Here is a 23,517-nt window from a genome sequence, read left to right as displayed (position 1 = left end):
CACCATTGTGGCGAAGAGGGAAGCTGCCGGTGTAGGTAGGGGTGCAAAGGGTCAGAGGGGACAGAGAGGAGTCGGTGCGATGCCTGCTGGGTGGATGGGTTAGGGCTGGCGGCATTGGGGGGGTGGGGGGGTGCGTGGGGGGGGGGGGGGGGGGGGGTGCAGGTCAGGTTGTGTGTGTGTAGTGTGGTGTGTGTGTGTGTGTGTGTGTGTGTTGCAGCAGTGTGCATTTAACCAGCTGGAAGAGGCTTCAGTTGTGGAGCAGCAGCAGCAGCAGCAGCAGCAGCAGCAGCAGCAGCAGCAGCAGGAGCAGCAGGGCGGGGGAGGTTATGTTGGAGGAAGGGAGGGTGAGTGACGGGGAAGCCAACACTTTGCCTCTCTCACGCTCGGGAGTTTTAGTCTGCTCCAGCTGCCGACACCACAATGCACCGAAAGAGAGACGCGAGAGAAGAAATGGTGGCGGACCTGTTGATACCATAGCAATGTCTGACAGCACTGACAGGTCGGATTACAAATTCAGCCGCTTGGAGTTGGTCGAACATTATTCTTCGGTGTTTTGGAGTTTCTGCGGTGCCTAAATGCTATCACTGGGCAAAATGCACTCCAGAGCAAAGTCCCGGAGTTGTGACAACTACCTGAGTATCAAGGTATGAACCTGAAAATGGTCTTTATTACATTTCTACTGTGACATTTTTGGGTGTTTCTGCATGTATCTTTATATTTGCTATATTGAATGCAGATCTGGGTTGACAGTAACGTTCAACCACAGTCTTGTGTGCGTGTTGCAGTCCAGGGAAAGATAGTTTGGATGTTCACACACAGCTAATATTTCGACTTGTTGCTCTGGAGCCAAAACATAACAGATAGTTTTTCATGCTTGTACCACTTAAAGTCAAAGGGAGTCCGGTGTGTGTGCTTGTCTCAGATGTATTTCTTGTTTTGCTCTATAAATATACATAGCACTTCATTTTTATTCAGCTAAGTGCAGTTTTAGATGTTTTATTAAAGGTATGAATTGTGCAAGTTGAAGTGTGTGCTTGTTTGCTCAGCTCAGTGGATTCAGGAGGAATGGGAGTTTAACTTCTCACGGCCAGCCTCCTAATACGTTCAGTTACAATTGAGCTGCACAGTGATTGAAGACAAACTAGATGTGCAGTTTTGATTGATGAGCTAAAAACTACAATTATAGAACCAAACTCACGAATCGGTGCCAGCAACAAAAAAGGGAGGAAACGTGATTTGGCGGACGGTCTATTTATGACCTCTGAGGGTCAGTGAAGTACAGTGAAGTTTGTGTCCTCTCTGATATTTCTGCTCTGTTATCAACCTCCAGCTTGTTTTGGAATGCACCCTTTTCCATATTTACCCTGCAGAGGCATCAGCAGACTTTGTTAGTCTCTTTTGTCTCTGCTCATCACTGCTCTGATTGGTTGGAGGACCTCCATTCACTTGTTGCCTTCTTTATGGGGCTTCCCTTTATTCCTGGGAATAAAACATGTGAACGCATGTGTCACATTCAGTACAAGATCCATCTGCAGGGTCACTGAGGTCTGTTCATGCAGCTCAGGGGCAATATCCTGTCAGTGATGTTTACATCCTGTCGCACAAAGTCATTAGTTGCTGGAATGACATGAATAAAGTCTTTTGGATTATCACTGTGGGAATTAGACTCTTGGGCTGCTTTCGTTTCCTTATGTCCTCCTTAGAAATATCTTATTACTTGTAACTCTGGAACAGCCCTATGATTAGCAAACATGCTCTAAATCTCTTTGTTAATACTTTGCTTTGAAGCGTGAAGTGTTAAATAGTTATGTAATAAATAGTAGTCTTAGAAGGAGCCTGTTTATCACCTCACCCCCACCTCTATATTTGTCACATAATCAGACCCTCTGTCTGGGTCAAAGTTTATCTGTGGAGATAACTTTAAAACATTTACAGCAAGTATTAGCATAATGTGTTGTCATCCTTTGAAGAGTGTTTGCACACAGAGGCTTGGCCTATTTTTACATGTGATGTGATGTGATATGTGTGTGTGTGTGTGTGTGTGTGTGTGTTTGTCTGTGTTGATATGCGGCCAGGGAGACTTTAGCTATTTAGAGACACTTGTGTGATGGCATGGTGGTTTTGATCCAACCGCTCCTTAATTTATACCAAAGTAGTAGGAATCCTTTGTCTGACTGCAAATCCCAGCGGCTCTGTTTTCCTCTCTTCTCCTCGTGGGACGGGATTCCCGTGCGCACAGATTAAAAGCTGCAGCAAACTCCAGGCTCAATTGCGAGGTCTCACCCGGCTCCTTTGTTGGCATCCTGGCACCTGGTATTAGGGCAGGCCCGAGCAACCTGTGGCCTTTGTCATCTCCGCTGCCTGGAAGCCTGTCTGCAGGTTGGTTCCAGAGCAGTCTGTATGGGGGCTTCAGGGCTCTCCTGTTACACTCCCCTGGTGGCTTCATGCTCCACTGGAGGCCTGGTAGCCAACGTCTTTTGTGTCCCTGACCCACTAAATGTGTCAGTGACCACCTCAAACTCACTCTTGTCTGTGTGTCTCTCACTTTTTTTTCTCCTTTCGCGGCGATGCACTCTTTTGCTTTGTCTTTTCTCCCCCCTGACTCTGCTTTCTAGTCCACTTTCCTTCCTGACACATGATTTTGATCATGGCTGAAACGGTAGAATTACCAGTTAATGAAATAGTTGATCACAAGATTGCCTTTTATGGCTGACCGAAAAAAAGGGATTGACTTGGTCCAAAATAACTCTTTTTGCTGGACTTTTCCCTCTGTGTGTTCTGTTATGCAGCTGAGGTATAAAATACAATTTCGTCGAGATCCTGGAACTCTGATCCTGTTATTCTGTCTCATTGAGAATTGTCATAGCTGCCTGATACATGTTTATGGAAAAACAAGTAATTAGTAGGTAGAACCTTCTAAACTGGTGGAATTATTTCTAAACAGCAACAACAGCTTAGCAATAATACCAATATAAACTCAGTTTTACTGTTGGACAATGAATATTTCTCAGACTTGTTATGGATTTATCAAAGCTCTTCGCGTTCAGTTTGCCTCCTCACTGAGATCACCTCTGGAACAGCTGGTTTTCAGACAGCAGAGACAAAAGTATCCCACCTGGAGTTCCAGGCCATTAATTACCACGCCGGCCCGCCATCGAACAGGCAGCTGCCGACAAAGACCTGGCATCACAAAGGGTGGGACTTCCCTACTTGCTTCTGTCCCCGGCTGAAGCTGTGAAGCCAGACGTACGCGGCTATACACACTGCATTCCTCTGCGGCTCACAGTGGATGGGAAGCTCGCCTCTGGTGGCTAAGCTGTGGCCGCTCATTCTGCTGAGACATGCATATACGTTTTCCACGCAGGCAGGTGACACTCACTGAGAGGCCTCAGATGCTTAGTGGCAGCAGAAAGTGACACATGGTCGTGAGACATTATCTGCAGGGGAAAGATGTAACTGTTGTAAATTCACACATTATGTCGTGCGCTACCGTCACTTGTAAGTGTAGGTGGTGTGTTATATCGCAGCGCTGGATTACAACGAACAGCCACTCCTGTGTGATGTGGCGACAAGCCTTTGACTTGTAATTAACCTCAGATCTCTGCTTTGATGACTAATTGTTCTTCAAAACACTGCCTCTCTCTCTCTCTTTCTCTACAGTAGTTTTATTCTGGGAACCTGAAGAGAAACTTGCTGGTCTGGCTCGAATGTTGTGAGGGCTTTCCTCCTATTGTTAGCTCTCCTCCAATAAAGCAGCGTGTTATTCTTCGCCTCCTGGGTGCAACAGTGACTAATGCCCAAAGACATTTTTGTCTGAGTAAAAAGCAAGCTGACTGCTAATGGAAGTGGGTGTTTTGTTTCAAGGCACCAACACTGTACTGCACATACCACTTAGGGAGGCGGAGTGCACAATGAGCGCCTTGTAGTGGAGTCGTGGCATGTGTACGAATGCGCTGAACTGTACTCATTCTCCTCCTAATTGATGGTGGTGAGCAGCTTAGATCAACAGGACAAGTCCTACAAAGGGTGAAACATGGGCTGTCAGGCACAGGACAGGCAGTCGTTTTTCCACTCTTTTATTGTCATTGAAATGTGCAGCGGACGTTTGAAGGATGGCAGCAAATCAAGAGCTGAATATTTGAATCCTGCATTCTTCTACATGTTAAATAGTTGTTATAGCATGAGACTTTACCCCAGCTTTTCCATGCAGCCGTCTGCTTATCGTTGCAGACAGATGTCTCTGTAGCGCTGTTGTGTTCCACTCAGGAAGGACAGATAGCAGAGGGATGTTTGGCCTTGGCTCCGACTAAATGGAGGAAGGTCATAGTATGGACCGTGACTGTAATGACCGCTCCAGGTCGACCTGGCCGTAATCCCGAATGTCCTGCCATCTCAGTCAAGTTGTCAACAGTGATGTTGGACATGTCATCTGTTGTGCTGGGGACAGCTGGTGGTGGGCCGTATCATGTACAGAGGGCAGATAATACTCACCTATGACATTGTTGTCATTGGTGTGTGATGTTCCAGTCTGAACTTTCCAGCTCTACTGTTTGTGTTCGCTGGTCATGACGTCACAGCCACCAGGTGTTTCCCCTCATCGGGATATTCCTTGTCATGTTCAGATTTCCTGACCGTCTTGCTGATTGGGATCGTGCCCAAGAAATGAAGCCTGTGTGCACCCATCGTGTTTATGTGCAATTTGCAAATGTCTTTTTATTTGAATGTCGTCGTACAACATATGAATTATTTGCATCACAAAGTCTCCGGACCAGTAGTTACCAGCTTAATGTGCCAAGAATTTTTTTTTTTTAATTATTATTATTATTGCTGGATACTTCTGCAAATCTGGAAATGCTTGCAGTAAGGGAGGGAAAATCCCATATTCTTTTGACCCGCTAATAGAAATGATTAATGTTAACTCTACAATTAGAGACTGTTTAGCTAAGAATTATTACTATTCCCTAATTTGTTTCCACTTATTTTCTTGGCCTTTTTGCAACTATGATAGTTACAATTGATTAGTAACTAGAATATAATCCTAGTAACTAGAATATAATCCATATTCAATAATAATATGGATTGATTTCCAGGCCTAAAAATACTTTAGATTAACTTCTTTGGACTTGCGCCTCCACCGATTGATATTTTGCCTCACCTCAGAATGAACTGCCCCTGATTTCTCCTCATGCATTATGGTTTGTGTTACAATTTTGCCAATGCGTCTTATCGTCTACAGGACGCTGAGTCTTTGGACAACTGCATCCAGGGCACTTTGTCTGCTCTGTACCGTCCCTTCAGTGCCACCGCTGCCACCGTCCTCTGGCAGCTCTTCAGCGTGGTGGAGAGGCAGTATCGGGGGGACGGCCTCCGCTGTCTCATTGACTTCCTGCTTCCGGCTAAGAGGATCCTGCAGATCATCCAAAAAGAAACCTGTGTAAGTACTTGAAAGACACTTCCTCCCGGAATTGTGAATTCAGGTCTCTTCCATGTGTACAGAATGTAAAACGAAAAGGAATATACAATGAGGGGGAAAAAAATGTTTCAACACTGGTTTAGTTAAATGATGAGGAAAAAAGTTTGATCCAGAAGAAAGCGTGGAGCGGCTCTGACTGTGAATTTGAGGGCGAAAAGTGACACTGAGACAGAGTTGATCATTGTTCTGAAAACAAGCTGAACAGTAGCCATCTTTCTCTGAATAGGCAAACAGTGAGTAACTGTGGTCTGCTTGAGAGGCTGCCGCGAACTCTTGGGCCCTTCGTGAAATCCAATATTCCCCCTCACAAGCTTTGGGTTAGAGCCCTTGAACCAAAGCAGTGAAACGTTATTCCTCTGTATTCATCTCCCTGGTGATTATACTGTGACGATAGCCGGAGAGCAACAGTTTCATCTCGGCCTTGCCCCTGAGAGCACCTCGCGCTGCATGAAAGTCTTTGTATCGCAGGCAATATGAGAGGCTTCAAAACAAGCTCACATCCTTAGTCGTCCCTCCGTCACATTCACAGGTAAAAAGCGAACCCTTGAGCATTATTTCTTCGCTCCCGGTGCCTGTTTTTATGCCGTCACAGCAGAGATTTGTACTGTGGTTGCTGCGAAACCAGGCCTGATCAGACAGGTTTCCGTGTATAGTCGAACGATCACTGGCAGTGACTCATCTTGCACCTCCCATGAAAAACACCTTGCCTCTCCTCTATGGCTAAACATGTGGTGAACACAGCTTTTGCAGATGTAAGTTGGAGTGATGTAACTCGCGCCACAGCTGGGGCACGACAAGCCGACAATAACAATGTTTTATGGGAGGGGATTTTCACTGACTTCTCTCTCCTCTCTCAGGTGAGGTTCAGAGGCCTGTTGCTTTATCACGAAGGCTGGCCGCTCTGCATCCACGAGAAGGTCGTCCTGCAGCTGGCCCCTCTGCATAAAGTCCGACTCAAGCAGGGAGACTTCTACTTTCAAATCGTTCCTCTCGGCCGCAAGGCCGCCAAGTTAGTGATAAAATGTCTGTCGGCCGGTGGGCAGGCCGTCGCAGAAATCCCCATCTCCGAGAGCATGTATGGCAGCGTCTTCACAGCTGAGTTCTTACAGAATGTAACGCGTGACCGCAACTTGCAGCCACTACAGAACTGTCTGCTCACCACGGGCACGGCTGTGTACAGGACTCCGTGGAAGAACGTGGTCAACCCGCTATTCGTCAGCAGCACGGCCGACGCCATCATGCAGGCGCGCTGCAGCAGGGGTGGCTTCCGCGGCCACCTCAGCACTTGCAGTACGAGCGGCTCCACAGGAACCCTGGACAGCCACCGCAGCTCCAGAGAGTCCCTGCTGTCTCAGGGAACCGACTCCATCTTCTCCGAGCCGGTGTCTCCAAACAGAACCCACAGGGACTGCAGCAGGGAGAGCCACACTGTCGACGGCGGGGATTCTGCAATACCCATCACTAAGATGGAAACACCTCCAGATGGCTGCGGTACAGAAGAAAGCAGTGAGGATTGTGTTGGGCAACAGAGAGGACTTGGGGCAAGGATGCTGTCTTTTAGCACGGACCTCAGTAACCCAGGGCCCCTGCGCCGCATCCCAAGAGACTCTGTGACATTTGAGAGCAAGAGACTGTTTCGGAAGTCTTACATGGAGGCCCTGCAGAATCCCATGAGCATTGGCTCCAGCTCTGAATCTATACTGGAGGAAAGCCCGGAGCACGGTAGCGGCCTGAGAGAAAGAGCAGTGACGCCAGGCAGCAGCCCGGACACCCGGACCCCTTCCAGAGAACACCTGTCCCGGAGGCTGGGGAGCCGAGGATGGCTCAGTGGAGACGACTCGAGGCCCAGCACACCTTTGCTTTACCTGCAGCGCAGCTTGCGGAGTGCCGAGAGACGAGCCGAGCGGCGTTCCAAGTCTCTGGAAAGGACTAACAAGGCCGGCCAGGTTAAGGGCCACAGGGAGCGCTCGTCGTCCGGAGGCTCGACAAGCGTCTCCCCCAAAAAGCTCATGAACGGTTACGCTCTTCGCTTTGTGAAGCTGGACGTGGAAGCAGCCTTTCCTGGTACTGAGAGGAGGAGCAGCAAGGATGAGCCAGGTATGCAATGCAATTCTACCGTTCAGCTTGTGGAAGAACAAAAACATCAAATAAGGGTTGGGTTTTTTTCTGTTTTATTTGTTTTAATTAAACAAAATTTTCCTTTGTAAGGTCAAAACATTGCCCTACGGAATATAAACATTCGCCATCCACCATTAGTGATGGAATCATAATGACACACCATGTTTCATAATTTAGCACTTATCAAGAAATACAGCCCGAGGTCGTGAAAACCTCACCAATAGCAAGATGATGTTTTTATGCCGGTGTGTGCAACGATGCCCCACAGCAGGACTGGTTGCAACAGATCATCAGTTGGCTGCTGTTCGACTCTCGGTGACGAGAGCTCATAATTCCAAAGCATTATTATTTATATTAGTGCCAGATTAGCCCACGCAGTGTGATCTTTGGCACGTTGAGTGGGACAGGTATAAAGCCCCACCCTGGAAACAGACCTTTAGTCACAATCCTGTGTTTCCTTTGCTCCTGTCAGTCTGTTTTGTTTCACGTTTGGTCTGCAGTCAGTGATTCAGGAAGGCGGCGATGAGAGAGCGCCACCGAGGGAATCATTCTGTTTTTAGAAAGCGGAGCTTTTTCCGAGAATTGAAATTGAATGTGGAAACTGACTGAGTGTAGCTTAAAATCTGAACCCTCATTATGGATTGGCGCGCCAATGATTTGAATGAGGTCCTGTTCAGTGTTAATATTTCAAAATTGTACCACTCAGCAGGAATGCGGCGGTTGAATCACATCAGAGTTACGTTTGTGAAATTACTTCGGCGGCGATAGAATTACAGATTTTGCAAGGCAGTTTTCTCACAATGACATTTCAAAAGCAACAAAAGATCCTGTAAACCCTGTAAACTGACCGCGAGGACCCCGGCATCCCACAATGAGATGACCTCGCAGCGCCACCGGGGCCGGGGGTTGTGGCTGATCCCCGATGGTTTGCCTCATTTACTAAAGTTTCCTTTGTGAACCAATCAGCCAAAGGGGATCCACGGGGGAAAAGCCTCTCAAACTGAACCAGTCTTTGTAGAGTCCATTAACTCCAGGAACACGAGAACTCCGATGCATTTCAGCATAACAAAATTTACAGTGTCAGAGTTGAACTTCTGAAGATCGAACTCTTTCTATCACGTCATTCTTTGTCATGTATGTGATCAATAAACCAAAGCTTCAGCCACCACTGCTGATTTCATTCCTTCGACGGTTGAGGTGGGGAAAAAAATGTGCCGCAGAGAATGCAAAAAAACAGACTTTGACACAGGACAATGCTCAGGAGGCTTTGCTCAACGTTTGCCGCTTCCTCTCAAAACAAAGCATTTTAGGAAACATGCAGCAAACACAATCCTGGTCGCGCAGTCGCACAGGAAATGCACGAACTGTTTGAAGACAATGGAGTCTGAGCTGGGAGGGTTTACTGCCACACAACAGAGTAGGACGATACAAGAGGCCTCAAACGGTGTGAAAACACAAAACAAACTGCAGTCCACCATCAAACACAGATAAATAGCTATAGATTTACTGACACGGGTAGTTGAACGGCGCTAAAATGTGAATTGTTAGGCCTGATTATAGGTTATTGCGTATTTGCATTGCTGTATTTAAATGAGTGGTTTATATGATCTTGTAAAATGTCACTGTTCAAGAGCTAGTATTTATTTTAATGGGCACAGCAAATTAAATACCTGTAGACTTGTTTTGCAATCTTCACAATAAGACTGGAAAAAACATATGATATATTCCAAAAGAGATACTGCGTCACCTAAACATAAATCATATTTTCCCAAATCCGAAAAAGGCAGCGGTATACACTGGATGTCTTCTATTTGACAGGTAACAATAAAGAATTAAAAAAATATTTACATTTATTATCAATTTGTACAGACAAAACGAATCAAGTCTCTAAAGTGTGATATGGTTTTTGAGTGTTAAAGGCTCATCATTCCTGTAAACAGAGCCTGGAGCTGTGGAAGGTAGAGGAGGAGGAGGAGGAGGAGGTGAAGATATGAGTCTCAAAACAGCAGCTCCTCACATGACTCAGGCTGACTAAACACCTGGACTCCAAGATGACTCAAGGTCAATTACTAATAGAGTAAAACTCTCTCATCACAGAAAAACACTTGTCCTGAGAGTTACAACCGGTGGGTAATAAAGGAAGTGAAAACAAGCTTGTCACTTCCATCTGGTGTGTTTCTGCCCGCGGTAAACATATAGCTTCAAGTGGTGCTTACTTAATATTTGTATTTATCTCGACAGGTCAGCGCGACGACGGCGTCGGCGGTGAGAACAGGCGCCACAAAGGTAGCGGTGAAGAGAGTCTCGGTCACAAAGCTGCTGACGGAACGACCAGCAGGCTGACCTCGGCGTCGAGCTCCTCCTCGGACTGCAGTTCAGCTTTTCCCAAACTGGTGTCGCACGTCAATCAGGAGTTGCTCACGTCAGGGGCCGTTGTTCTGCCAGGTAGGGGGCTTCAGTTTCACTTCTAACGGCTACTAACCAAAGTTAGTTTTAATCATAATCTTCTATTTGTTTAAACTAGGTTCCTTCAAAATCAGCAAAATTAACCAAAATATTCTCAAAGACAGGCGTATTGCCTTATATCCCCCATCATGATTAATCTCTTTTCATTTATGAGAAGAAAAGTAAAAAAAGAATGAAATGGAAATCGGAAGAAATTCCATGAAAACAGTAAAGGTGTACTACTACATAATATCTTTACTGTTACAGATATTGTGGGTAATGTGAACCTTTAAGTTATTTTATTTTTTGTTTTTCCTCTGTAATCTCAAGCGGTGGGTCAATATGGAGAGGAGTACATCTCTGTACTAATATATTTACATGTTATGACATCTTAAAAAAATTTTTAAAATGGAATATAAAACTATTGAAACACTTTTTTTTTTTTTTTTTTTTAAATGCTTTCCAACTGCAATGAACACAAAATAAAGTGAAAAAAATATACTTTCATATAAATCTATACATTTTCACAGCCCCAATACTTAGATTTGTAAGCATATGAAAGTTGGTAGTTTGTGAACAGGGGTTTTGGGCTTCAACATTTGGATAATAAGTTGCTTCGTCACAAATATTTGCAATTTCAGCTTAATGATATTTAGAAATTTGCATTGTGATTCAATCGGTATCACAAAATACTGCACATTTTTCTCAAAAAAATGGGGTTTTGTATGAGTTTTGTTTGAAAATGTGGTAGACGTGTGTGTAGATATTAAATGTGGACCATCTGGCTTCTCCCCACCAGGAAACAGAGATCGCAGTGGGAGAGCGGTGCTACAGGTGAGCACCAGAGCGCAGGTGTGGGCAGCGGAGGCCTGCACCGTCAGCGACCTGACCTGTTTATTGGGCTACTACTACTCAAGTCTGCAGTAAGTCCCACGCACTGGAAATAATTCACACTCATTTCACATTTCACACAGAATGTTAACTCTTCCAAATACATCATTACATATTAAATACTTAATTGAAAGCCTCTCTTTTTTTGTGCTTAAGGAGAACAGCAGCTCACACACCATTGTTAACGGGATTCCAGATCATTGGTGTTTAACTGACAAATTTGGGCATAATATTGGAGAAAAAACAGCAGATGGAGATTATTTTTAAGCCAACGACTGAATTCTCACGGCTGTCGACAATATAAGTCCTTTATTCTTTATGTTATCATGCTGTTAAACATAGACCCATTTAAATTATTAGACACTATTGAATTATAGAGTGTCATTGATCTGAATTTTTTATTTGTATTTTTTATGTGTTCACATGTATCATCATGTTCAACTGATTGGTTGATTGATTGTTTTCATGCAGGTGAATTTCTTACTGGGGATAAATAAAAAGGCCTGAAATTAACTGACAATTACAAATGTTCTCTCAATGAAAACTTCAGAATTTAATATGAAAATATATTTCATATGTAAAGCTCAATAGCTCAAAATATCTAGTATTTGACAATAATTTCATTGTCATTTAATATTTGAATTCCAGGAATGTATTGCAAACAGTTTGTGACAATATAATTTATGCTTTCCTCCTAAAATCACCTTTGAAAGCCTAATTGAGGCACAAAAGTTATGTGAGCGAAGCTGAAATTTCTCAAAATATACCAAACATTCAACTGAAGCAGTGAGCAGATTCCTACACCTTTTGATTCAAGGATTATATACTTTAAATACGCAACCTTGTCATAGCTGAAAGTAATTATACAGTTTTCTAGTACAATATCTATTTTCATTTGTGGTTACTTATTCTTCTCCACTTTGTATTCCCTCCATTCTCCTGGTTTTTGTCTTGAAAGAGACTCGAAATGTTTCTAAATCCTTTAAATCCTCTTTGTTGTGCTCACAGATGGTACAAGTTTCCTCCATGCAATCATGTTTGACAAAGACGGCGCATTAACTGTAATACTCTGGTTTCAGGAAGGAAAGGCGTGATCAAGGTCTGACTGTCGTAATAGACTGCAGGAAGCAGCAGCCTCTTCCAGCTCTGTTGTCATCTCTGTCTGAACTCCAGGTGAGCCTCCAATGGAAAATATTATAGTTGCACTCCAACACGCCCGGCTCAAGTCCTGGGAGCCGCCGTGCCGTGTTTCTCTGTGGAAGTCATAAGACGTCATTCCTTACAGATTTCTTGTTGTTTTGCTTCTTAGTCTCTGGCACAGCGTGTTTTTTTTTTGTTGTTGTTGAAGTGGCACACCTTAAAATTGTAGTGATTGCACTTCCAAGACATTTTTTTTTTCTTCTTCTTCTTCTTCTTCTTCTAAAAAAAAAGGCTGTCCTCAGGGCTCTTGTGGAGAAGCCTGTTGTTACATGTCTGTTTTTAACCACACGCCAGGAGAAGGCTGCCTGCAGCAGACATAGAAAGAGACACCTCATCATATTATGATAATGAGGTCCTTGCTGATGCGAGGATGATCATTTGGTTAGCCATAACACATACGTCACTCACCTTAAGTGCCTATTTCACGGAATTCACCTGTCCAGGTCAGGCATCGACACACATTCTGAATTCCGTTTGCTTGTCGTTGTTGTGTTTGTGTTTCTCAGGCTTTAGCACCGAACGCACTTTACTCCATTCTCTTCCTGGCGGACAAGGAGGCAGCAGCCAAACCTGAAAGAGAACTGAACGCGCAGGTATAAACAAATAAAACTGACTCATATAATCAACTCCATCAAAGGGATTTCGCTCCTAAATGCTGAGTAAATACAAAAGAGATTGGAAAGGCTTGGAGATCAACGTCTGTTTGTTGCCGGGTCGAGATTTTGACGTCTCATCTGGCCAGGCCATGACGACAGAGATTTGCGAGTGAACAAGAATTGGCTTGTGGAGGGTTTTAAGCTACTAAAGTTTTGAAAGAGAGCATGGGGCACCCCGTCGCTGAGCTCAGATTGCCTCGTGTTTATGTTTTCCTTGACGCAGACCGAGACGCTGTCATCTCTGAAGGCCCTGCTGAAGTACGTCGACCAAACCCAGCTCACACGGGACCTGGAGGGCACCTTCCAGTACGACCACAACCACTGGATCCACTTCAGACAGGTGGGTGTGACGGAAACGGCTGTGGTTATAACAGCATAAACATACTTGTAAACTCTCTTAAGAGCTTGCTCTTGGTGGGAATACCTTTGATAAAAAAAAGAAAGAAAGAAAAAACCCTGTAGTTACAGGAAGCTTCATCTCAGAGCGAGCTGAGACATGATAAGATTTGCATTTGGCTCGACTGTATTAATAATCTGTTCTCCTTTCTGTCGTAGAAAGTCGAACCCTTTGCCAGCAGTTGCAATGCAGCCATTACATCTCTTCAAGAGTCTATCAGCACGCTGAGGACCAGCAGCGATCAGAAGACCTCCAAGGTCCGGCCCACTGTTTGTGTTGTTTATGTTTAACATGAGCAAGAATACGTCATTTCTATCCATTATTCATCCGACTACATTTATTGTGGTTTCTTCGCCTTTCAGGGGGTTTCAGAAGTTTTAGACCAACAGCGGCGCCTCATGAAGTGCGTACTGGACGACACCCGTCTGAACAGACTGCGTCTGGAGGGAGGGACTATTCTCGCTCGCATCAGGAAGGAAGAGGCCTGCGAGAATGAGAATTACAGGTAGAAGACCGGGGTCTTCTGTTTGCGCCTGGTATATTGCGTAATGACCGTTGACGGAGCAAAAAGAAGCAGGTTTTGACAGCCTCTTTGAATGTGTTTCCTTCATGTCTTTCAGGGATACCATTGAAATGTTGAATGCACTGTACAACCAAGTAGATGAGGAAGTTCATAAGCTTGTGATCCTTTCTAACAAGTCGCAGAAGGAGTTAGAGAGTCGGCTGGAGGTGCGCAAGTTCGAGGAGCAAACAGAACAGGTGACCTCAAGTCTTACCTCCGATATGAAAAGAATATTGTTTACAGAGTCTCGGTTTCACGTCTCAACAGTAACACTAAATAAACAGGGCCTGTCTGTCCCCAGATCAAGCTCTGGTTCAGTGTCACAGGAGAGAAGCAGTTAACGTCTTTGGATTCACTGTCGCTGTCTACAAACAAAATTAAAGAGATGAGAGATAGTTTGAACCAGTTTCTCGAGGAGTCAGTGGTAAGCAAGTACCAATATATTACTTGCAGTCCAACTTTTAAACACAGCTATTGTGTTTTCTCCCATCTGCCATTGCTGAATGGATTTAACCATTTCCCCCCCCGACAGCACCAGCAGAGGCACGGCCTGCAGCTAGTTAAAGAGTCTCCAGAGTCTCTTCCAGGATCACTTCTGCTCGACTTTAAACAACATCTTGGATCCATTTTAAGCAGAGTAGAGGAGAGAAAGTCCAAACTAGATATCCTCACCAACCTGTATGAGTTTTATGACTCAGTAAGTAGAATAAATAAATGTAATACATTTTTCCATTCATTTTTATGACTTAATGCATGATTTATGCCCTTATTTAACTCTATTTTGTGTCTGTTAATTACACTATCAATTGGCTAATCTTCATTTCCACATCTCTAGGCTAATCAGTGGATGGATCACTGCCATGATTATTTCCGTCAGCTGAGTTTGGACAGCACAGATGTAAGCTTTTCCCCGTCGGTAGTGCAGAACCTGCAGGATTACTGTGCAGAGGCATCCAAGTTCTCCATGGACAACTTCAGCACGCTCAATGACATGGTGCTCACATTGGAAAGTCCTCAGCAGCTGCAGACGTGGAACACCGTGTGGCACAAATGTCAACAAACCAAACAACAGCTGGAGGAGACTCTGACTCGGGCCACGGCGCCGCCTCCAAACTCCACAGCTGCTGACTCGGCAGAGCCTCCGAGTTCATCAGAAAGTCCGACTGTCACCTCGGAGCAGCCGCTGGCTAATGGCTGCGTGCACCTACCGGGCATGATTAAGCCACTGACTTTCGATGACGACACGAATCACTCTGGCGGGCCTCTCCCCCGGAGCCCCTCCAGCTCAGTCTCCTATCCCTCACCCTTCACCTTCTCCCCGGACTCTGAAGTCAAGCTGAGGCACAGTCCGTCCACGTTCGACGACACGGACAGCGACTGCACTATTGACTCCACCATCTCCTGCCACTCCGAGCCCATCTACTCCGGAGCGTCGCGACTCCGCAAGCAGCCGATGAAGAAGATCATGAAGAAGACGATGAGCTCCGAGTTGACGCTGAGGGACTGCGGCCACGCCGACGTCAGCCACATCCACGGCTACACGGGGGTCTACATCAAGGGGCTGGAGGTGGCGAACAACGTGTCCGCGGAGAAGAAGCTGCAGAGGCCCGACGTGACGAGCCCGGCGATAGGACGCAGCCGCAGCATGTCCACGCCCACCAGAGTCCACAACCGACGCAGTGAAGGAGATGTCAAGAAGCAGAGCAGGTGGGCAATAAAACGCGTATAAAATTAGAAATGAACCTGCGTAAGTGGGATTTACAATTGTTCTGAATCAGTCTGGCTACTGTTTGCTTTGGCTTGACTTTGTTGAAGAGATTATCTTTCAAAAAATATATATTTAGTACATTATTTGTAACGGATAAAATGATTTCTGATCTTGGTGGATGATTAATTACAAATCACTCCCAGGATACAAAAGATTTTTATACTAAAACTTGTCCTCATTGTTCAATCAGTGTATAGTTCTTAGTTATTATTCCTTACCTTGAAATAATTAGAAAACAACATGTATGGTAACCAGGATACTAAAAAATATAGATTGTGTCTAATAATTCTGCCGTTAGCTGTTATTGTTTTAACACATTTAATTGATGCTTAACTCATTTACTATGAAAAAGCCATTCTATGAAAAACCCTAAAGGTATCTTCGTTTGAGATAATTCGCTAATTGTTCATTGCGAATGATTCAAACCTTTAAATTCTCATTTAATCCACATGCTTGCTCATGTGGATTTGTTGGGTTTCTCTGTAAGAGTGCCCTGAAATGACTTTGTTATATTCTGCACCATGTAAATAAAGTTGAATTGAATTGAATTGTTCAACAAATGTGTTCAGTTCTTCGATCACCTGAATTTCTTGGGCGGCTTTTTTTTTACTTTTATGATGACCCGTCTCTAAGCGCTGTCCCGTCCTCTTGTTCACCAGTAAAGTGCAGCACATCATGGACGAGATGATCTCCACAGAGAGGGAGTACGTGCGATCGCTCAGCTATATCATCGAACACTATTTCCCCGAGATGGAACGCCTCGACTTGCCTCAGGACCTGCGTGGGAAGCGCAGCATCATTTTTGGGAACGTGGAGAAACTGTGGGACTTCCACAGCCAGTACTTCCTAAAAGAGTTGGAGGCGTGCGCTCACTCCCCGCTGTCCATCAGTAGCTGTTTTCTCCGACATGTGAGTGCAGACAGTCGGGAGTGTGGGATGTGTAATTATTGACTTTTTTTTTGTCGTGTCACGGCTTTTTGCAATCTCGTACATTGGCGTACACTCATCACCTGTCAGCTACAAAGTGCATACAATGGCTAAATCATTCATCGTGTTATGCAAAACACTGAACTGCCTGCATACTTTTCTCTGTGGTCAGTGTTGTAACTTGTTAAATGCTGTGTGCAGGAGGATCAGTTTGGAATGTATGCTCTATACAGCAAGAATAAGCCCCAGTCGGACGATCTCCTCAGCAGCCACGGGAATGAATTCTTCAAGGTGCTTTTTGAAACTCTGGATACATTATTTACAGCTGGTCCCAATGCCATGATAACTCAAAACTACACTTGGAAAAGCCACAGCCTTCATTGGTCGGATGCTTTAGATCTCAAACTATAGTACACACGAGTGTTCACACTTCAGCATGGCCAATGCTGGGAAATGGAATTGAGACGTCATTATCATTTGCACAAATAAACTAATCATACTTTATCAATTCTCTTGGGGAAATTCCTTTTTTCTGCATTAACCCCTGTAGTCGGCAACCACATTACCCTTTAATTCATCTCCTGTCGCCACCGACATGACTCGACATGTATTCTTCCTGTAACTCTCACCCCCCAAAAAAAGTTTTATATTAAAAGAAACTAATTAGAAAGACAAGAGCCCAGAGAATCTGAGCTTTGTGCTCATATATGAGCACCACAGCTTCTAAAAATAAGCAAGATTCACTAACGTCTCACACCTTTGTTTAATAAAGCTCTCAGTACCTTCAACAACTAAACTTACAGAAACCACTTATTGAAAGGTAAAGCTGTGATGGAAAAATGGGGAAAAACAACTCACTCATTGCACCATTTTTGAAAGTTCTACAGCAAATGTATAAAAAAAAAAAATCCAGTTCTAAGAGGGTTAAGGGATTATAGGAAAGTATAATTAGCATAATAATGACTTGTGATGTTTCTCTATTCAGAATAAGCAGATGGAACTCGGGGACAAGATGGACTTGGCGTCGTACTTGCTGAAGCCTATTCAGAGGATGAGCAAATATGCATTGTTGCTGAAAGACCTGATAAAGGAGTGCGGCCAGTCCCAGGAGCAGGAGCTGAGTGACCTCCGCACGGCCGAGGACATGGTGAAGTTTCAGCTCCGCCACGGCAATGACCTGCTGGCTATGGATGCCATCCGAGGCTGTGACGTAAGCAGCAATACAAAACACAAACACATGCAAACTGCATTACAGAATACGAGAGACGCAAGTATTTCACATGGCATGTAAAAAAAATCCCCTTTGGGCTAACGCTGTTATTTTTATCTAATGCACCCGATCGTGCTCAGCACCATTATAAGTCGATCTGCAGAGTAATAATGAAGCTATATTAGAAACTGAGGTTGGGCTTACAGTTGAGTGAAGTCAGCATCCCTACAGAAATCGTATTGTTCTCTGTGACGCATGTGAGCGGTCGCGCTTCCTCTGCAGGTGAACCTAAAGGAACAGGGTCAACTCCGCTGCCAGGATGAGTTCATAGTGTGGTGCGGACGCAGGAAATACCTCCGCCATGTTTTCTTGTTTGAAGACCTCATCCTCTTCAGCAAGACCAAGAAGATCGAGGGAGGATATGACTTTTACATCTATAAACAGTCCTTCAAAGTAAGAAATTGTTGCTTGAGAATCAAACTGTCTGACGTGTTCTGAGCCGCTTTTCTGACGCCGTTTCTCTGATGCTTTCTCTGCACAGACGGCAGAAATCGGCATGACGGAAAACGTGGGCGACAGCGGCCTGCGATTTGAGATCTGGTTCCGTCGACGGAAGTCGCAGGACACATTTATTCTCCAGGCCAGCTCTGCAGAGGTCAAGGCGGTGTGGACCGCCATCATCGGCAAGATTCTGTGGCGGCAGGCTCTCAGGAACAGAGGTGGGTTTCTGGGTCAGACATTAACGTGTGTCTTTTTGCCGAAGGAAACACCAGCGTTTGGTTAAAGACTCTTTCATTCTCTGGGCTTCTAGCGCTGCGTATGCAGGAGATGGTGTCCATGGGGATTGGAAGCAAGCCCTTCATGGACATCAAGCCAAGTGACGCAGCCATCAGTGACAGAGCGATAGATTATATCATGAAGGGGACAGGTGAGCTGATACGACGTCTGAGTGTGAGTGTGTGAGCGTGGCGATGTGTCGGGAGCGAGGCCTGTTAGCTTGTTCGGTGGACTGATAATTCCATCGTTCCCTCTTTGGATCGTCTGTTCATCATTTACAAACAGTTGGTGAATAATAGATTGAGATTGACCGAGTTCCCCCCTTCTGGTTGTTGTTCCACCTCTTCTGCTGCATCGATTCAGGCATTTAAAACCACGCTATCAACTCTTAGATTTCACTTCACGTCTAGCAGAGTTTTGTTGGTGGGACATTTGAAAATAAGTTCCCGTCAAAATATTTCAGTTGGTGGCTGTCAGGTTTCATCATAACCAATGGTGTGAAAAGTATAGGCTTTTTCTTGTTCAAACGGAAGTCAGCTGGGTAGATCCTCTTATAGCTTATCTTATATCTAAGGCATTTCCTCACAGATCTCTGAATGTGTGTATGTGGAGGGGTTGGTAAATAGAATAGTCCAGGTTTAATATTACTCAGAAAGTCCATACAACCACAGTTTTTTTGCTGATTAGTAAAAAAAAAAAAAAAAAAAATGAATTCCTTTATAAGCATCGGCTACTGGGATTTTATTCTTTCACTTTCTCCTCTTGTTTCCTCTGTTCCTCTGACCGGACACCCTCCCTGCGTCTCCCTCTGCCAGCAGAGCCCCGGACCAGGGCCTCCATCGCCGTGCCCTCGTTCGAACACTGCACCTCCTTCAAGCGGCCTCACTCCACCATCTCCAACAGCAGCACCTCCTCCTCCAGCAGCCAGTCCTCCTCCTCCCTGCTGGGCTCCCTCAATCTCCACCTGTACTCGTCGCCGTCACACCCACACACACACCTGTACCCGGTGGGCAGCGTCCACTCCTTCGCCCAGTGGCCCTACGACTGCATCGAGGAGGACGAGCTGGAGCACGACACCGGGAGCCAGCCCTCCATGAGTGAGTTCTCAACCTTAAGTCGTCGATGTGTTTATTTGGAATGAATGAAAAACGATTGCTGTGATTTTTATTTGTTAAAAAAAAAAAAAATTGTAAAATATTGATATTTTGTAGTAATGAATTGAGCCTCTGCTCACAAAGCTTGAATCACGTTGCCACATTTTTAATGGCATAAACGAAAAAGTCACTATAACTTTAATTTTTTTTTAAACAGAAAATTTGTACCAAAGTAATGGAACATTGCATTTCGATAAAATAGTTGAGTTATGGAATAATTTAGACATCGACTCAAAAGATTCTTACACACATGCTAGAAGTGGATTTGTTCTGTAATGATTATTTGAGATAAAGCGGCAGAGTATATAACTTAATCTTCTTTTGGCTCCCTTTTTTTTTCAGGATTTTGAAAACTTTTGTTCTGTTTTGTCTCGAAGTGGTTTATTGTAATGAAATTAAGTGACTAACTGAATTTATCCTCCACTCGGTTTATTTTGAAAACAAGTGGAAACTTCCCCCTGTGCATCCCCAGGAGAAAAATGCTGATAAAAAGCAAACCAAACAAGGAGAATGACTTCCTCACCATTGAGCTCTTTACTCTTACCACTAGGAGTTGCCAAAGTCTGAAAAATGCAAATCCCACAGGTGTCTGAGCTCTAAACAACCAGACCTCACACTCAAACCCTCGTGTCATTTTCCTTGTCACTTATCTGCATTCTTGTGTTGTGCGACAGTCACGGAGAGCTCGGAGACGTCGTCCCAGTGCACCTCCAGCGACAGCGTCATCGGGCTGAGCAGCCTCACCATCCCCGGCCACGGCAGCCTCGCCATGGACTCCTTCAACAACAACGAGCCTCCGTCTTTCCTCTGCTCCTCCACTCCCACTTCTTCCGTCACCCCTCCATCGATGTTTCAGAAGGAGGAAGACCTCCACCCCCAGGGAACTAAGTTCATCACAGCAGTGAGTTATTTTCAGCAGAATCTCGATGAACCGGTGTTGATTGGGTTGTAGATATAAATCCAGGCTGCGTCTGAACCCTAAATATTTAACTGTGTCTAATATTTTTCAGCTTATTCTGCAAATGTGGCTACGTGTCCAATATTGATAGAGTCAAATATGGTGCGTCGCATGAGTGGCTAAGGGTTTTTTTGAAAATAAGCCTGGTATGCAAATAAATGATAATTATCCCCCAAACAATAATAATAGGATGTAAATGACTTTACATATAATTTACAGAACTCCTCAGAGAGCCAATACAGAGCAACTAAAGACCCACATGTGGCTCTGGAGCCATTGGCACAGTGTTATATTTATAGTTGTTAAAATATTTGTTCTGTTTGAATATGTTGAGGCTCCTCTGGAGAAATTATAATATCAATTAAAAGTTATTTGTTCTTTTATTTCTAAAGTCATACATTAAATACTGAAAAACATGATCAGATGAAATATTGGACTATTTTGAGATAGTCCAATTTTAAAATGTTTGTGTTTTTGAGTTTAAAACAAAAAAAAGACTGTATTTTGATTTATGTGTGCTAAATGTGTAAATGCGTATGAATTATGGTTTAAATCACAAGATGAACAGGAAGGTTGAATGTTTTCTATTGTGCTCAAAATGTTGACATGGATCTGGACAAGCCCTGAAAATAATAAGTGCTTTTTTTATGTAAGTTCAAAATCCACTGCTACAGAAATTCATTCAAGATGAAAAAACAATGTTCTGATTAAATTTGTTTAATTTAGAATAAATTCTCAGTATGTTGAAAGACCATGATGATGAATAGTTTTTTTTGCAGCAGTACAGCAGATGAATCTTGTGATAAATTTGAATCGTAAACCTTATCCCACAACGGAACCGTTCAACCAGTTAAATTAATTGCATTGCATTCAAAGGGCATCTGTCTCCACATCTACATCTCAGCTGAGTCCAATCATCCAAATCATGCAGACAATATCATTAAGTGCCGTCCTGGACTAAAAAGACAAAGTAAAAGTGTTTGTCGGCCCCACAACATCTTGATCTCAACATCACAGTCAGTTTGGGATCACATGGACAAACAGAAGAACTTGGTTATGATCTCGTCACGTCATGTAGAGAAGAACGTTTTCCACTAACCCTGTAACCCAGATTTTAATCTTCATTTAATGACCTTTTGTTAACGACCACACAGAGGACTCTCCTACAAGTCATCATACATTTTTTAACCAGTGTCGGGCGCCATTGAATGAATCCGCCATATTTCCGAGCTGTATTCGGGGCTCGAGGGAACGGCGGCAGCTCCACTTTTACTTTTACTCACCAACATTTTGCTGTTTTGTTTTCACCAGAGCAAGAACTCACACATAGCAGTAGGCCTCTCCACAGTGGTCTGACTCAGAGCTGAGTGGGTTCAGCTCAGTAAGTAACAATTGTCATCGCAGTGGACATCTGTGTTGTTCTTCTTTCTATTTTTTCTTTTTTCTTTCTGACCTCATTAACCACTTTGAGGAAGTAACCATGGCCTGATTACTAATCTGTGTGGGCATTGCTCTTACCTTCCAACATCATGTGCTGCACGCTGGTGGGGGCGTTCTCCAAAACCTCTGGCTCTTTTTCACGTTTAATTTTCTCCCTGCTTTCTGCCGTGCGTCCGTTTTGGCGTGAGGGGGAAATGGAGCTTGTGAATCCCGACTTGTGCATGTCGGTTTTTGTGTTGATGTTTTGTTTTTTTTTTGCTTTGAGGGTTTCGAATGCTTTCGCGCTGAAGAATGTATATTTCACGGACTTGTGTTTTTTTGGAACGCTTCTCTGCACGTGATGGGGCAAATTGGTATTTCACACATGTAACCAGACTTAACTGAGATAAAGCAAAATGTAATGTGGCAATGATATTTACATTGGGACAGTTAAAGCCCCTTCTATTGAAATTATGTATTCCTTCGCTCATATAATACACACGCGCATGCACGCAGAATTTTATTTTGTCGACATTGACCTGCTATGGATGCAGCTTGATCTTGAGTGTGGGGGACCTAGGTTAGTTTTTTTGTTTTATTTATTTATTTATTTATTTATTTGCTTGTTTGTTTATTTATTTATTTATTTATTTATTTATTTATACATACTTTAATTCAGTCAGTCAGACGATCGGTCATGTAGAAGAAAGGGTGTCCTCTGTAAAAAGAAGTTGCAATGTCTACGTTGCCATGACGACCCCTCTGAAAAATATTTACAAATACATATTTTTTTAAATGTTACAACCGTCAATAATTTTTTTTCACTAAAAAATGAGATTGAAAAACCTTGACATTTCATAGGGTTTCTAATATTTTTATGACCACGTCAAAAGCCACACCTCTTCTGCATCCTGTTTTTAAGGATATTGAAAACATGTTGAATTAAAGGTTTTTGTTATTGTACTTGATATTGTATTTTTTTGACCTAGATTTAAATAAATCAGATTTTCCAACATTTCCTGCTCATATTGTTATAAAAATATATGTAAGTTTATACAAGCAAGTAGTTGTATTTTTTTAAAACAGGAACCTGTAAATGTGAGTGTTCCCGCCTGTAACTGTGTGGAGAACAAATGTCAGTTTGAAGTCTTCACTTTTTACAATAAAGTTAATTTACCTGGGTCCCTTTCTTTGAATGCCGTTTATAATGTTGCATGCTTACACAAGTAATCTTATTTTGAATATCAACAATATATTTTGTGTAACATCTTTTCTTCTCTTTCGTCTTTTTCTTTTCTTTCAGCTGTGAAATCTTCAGCCGAAAACTAGGAGAAGTGAAATGAGAGACTCCAGCTTTGAAGCACTAAGACTTTATTCACTAAAACATTACCATTTCGTGACTTTTTCATTTCGAGGATGTAAAATTGACAAATAATACACCTTGTCATGGCGGTACGTCAGAGATCTGTACATATTTTAATAAACTAAGATTGTGTTTATAATGTAGATGTATTTCACAATACAAAGAAAACAAATTGAGAAAATGTTATATTGTTGTTGTT

The 23,517-nt window shown here is 43.6% G+C and overlaps 1 protein-coding gene across 3 annotated transcripts; it reads left to right on the top strand.

Annotated features, from left to right (window-relative positions):
- The first annotated feature begins 435 nt into the window (after positions 1-435).
- On the top strand, positions 436-23,517 carry plekhg4b (pleckstrin homology domain containing, family G (with RhoGef domain) member 4B). Of its 3 annotated transcripts, none has more exons than XM_080500904.1 (24): positions 436-644; positions 5,237-5,434; positions 6,331-7,570; positions 9,833-10,036; positions 10,836-10,959; positions 12,007-12,100; positions 12,634-12,720; positions 13,007-13,123; positions 13,339-13,437; positions 13,543-13,685; positions 13,801-13,939; positions 14,044-14,166; positions 14,275-14,439; positions 14,578-15,449; positions 16,170-16,419; positions 16,639-16,728; positions 17,423-17,647; positions 17,930-18,100; positions 18,189-18,366; positions 18,459-18,575; positions 19,243-19,521; positions 20,253-20,479; positions 21,848-21,917; positions 23,259-23,517. In XM_080500904.1, exons 1-23 carry the CDS (start codon positions 576-578, stop codon positions 21,890-21,892), a joined length of 5,256 nt encoding a protein of 1,751 aa, XP_080357030.1. In that variant the 5' UTR covers positions 436-575; the 3' UTR covers positions 21,893-21,917; positions 23,259-23,517. The 3 variants fall into 3 exon arrangements, with proteins under 3 accessions (XP_080357030.1, XP_080357029.1, XP_080357031.1); XM_080500903.1 differs by having other exon boundaries at positions 19,240-19,521; XM_080500905.1 differs by lacking the exon at positions 21,848-21,917 and having other exon boundaries at positions 19,240-19,521.

This window comes from Blennius ocellaris, assembly GCF_963422515.1.
Source record: "Blennius ocellaris genome assembly, chromosome: 8".
NCBI lineage: Eukaryota > Metazoa > Chordata > Actinopteri > Blenniiformes > Blenniidae > Blennius > Blennius ocellaris.
Note: the sequence above shows the minus strand (reverse complement) of the source record. Positions and strands in the feature narration are given on the sequence as shown.

Excerpts from the sequence above, each read along its gene's own strand:
- plekhg4b (XM_080500903.1), top strand. The coding sequence starts at position 576 with ATGCTATCACTGGGCAAAATGCACTCCAGAGCAAAGTCCCGGAGTTGT. Across the intron at positions 15,450-16,169 it reads GATGTCAAGAAGCAGAGCAG|TAAAGTGCAGCACATCATGG; the intron begins GTGGGCAATAAA and ends CTTGTTCACCAG. Across the intron at positions 18,367-18,458 it reads GCAGGCTCTCAGGAACAGAG|CGCTGCGTATGCAGGAGATG; the intron begins GTGGGTTTCTGG and ends CTGGGCTTCTAG.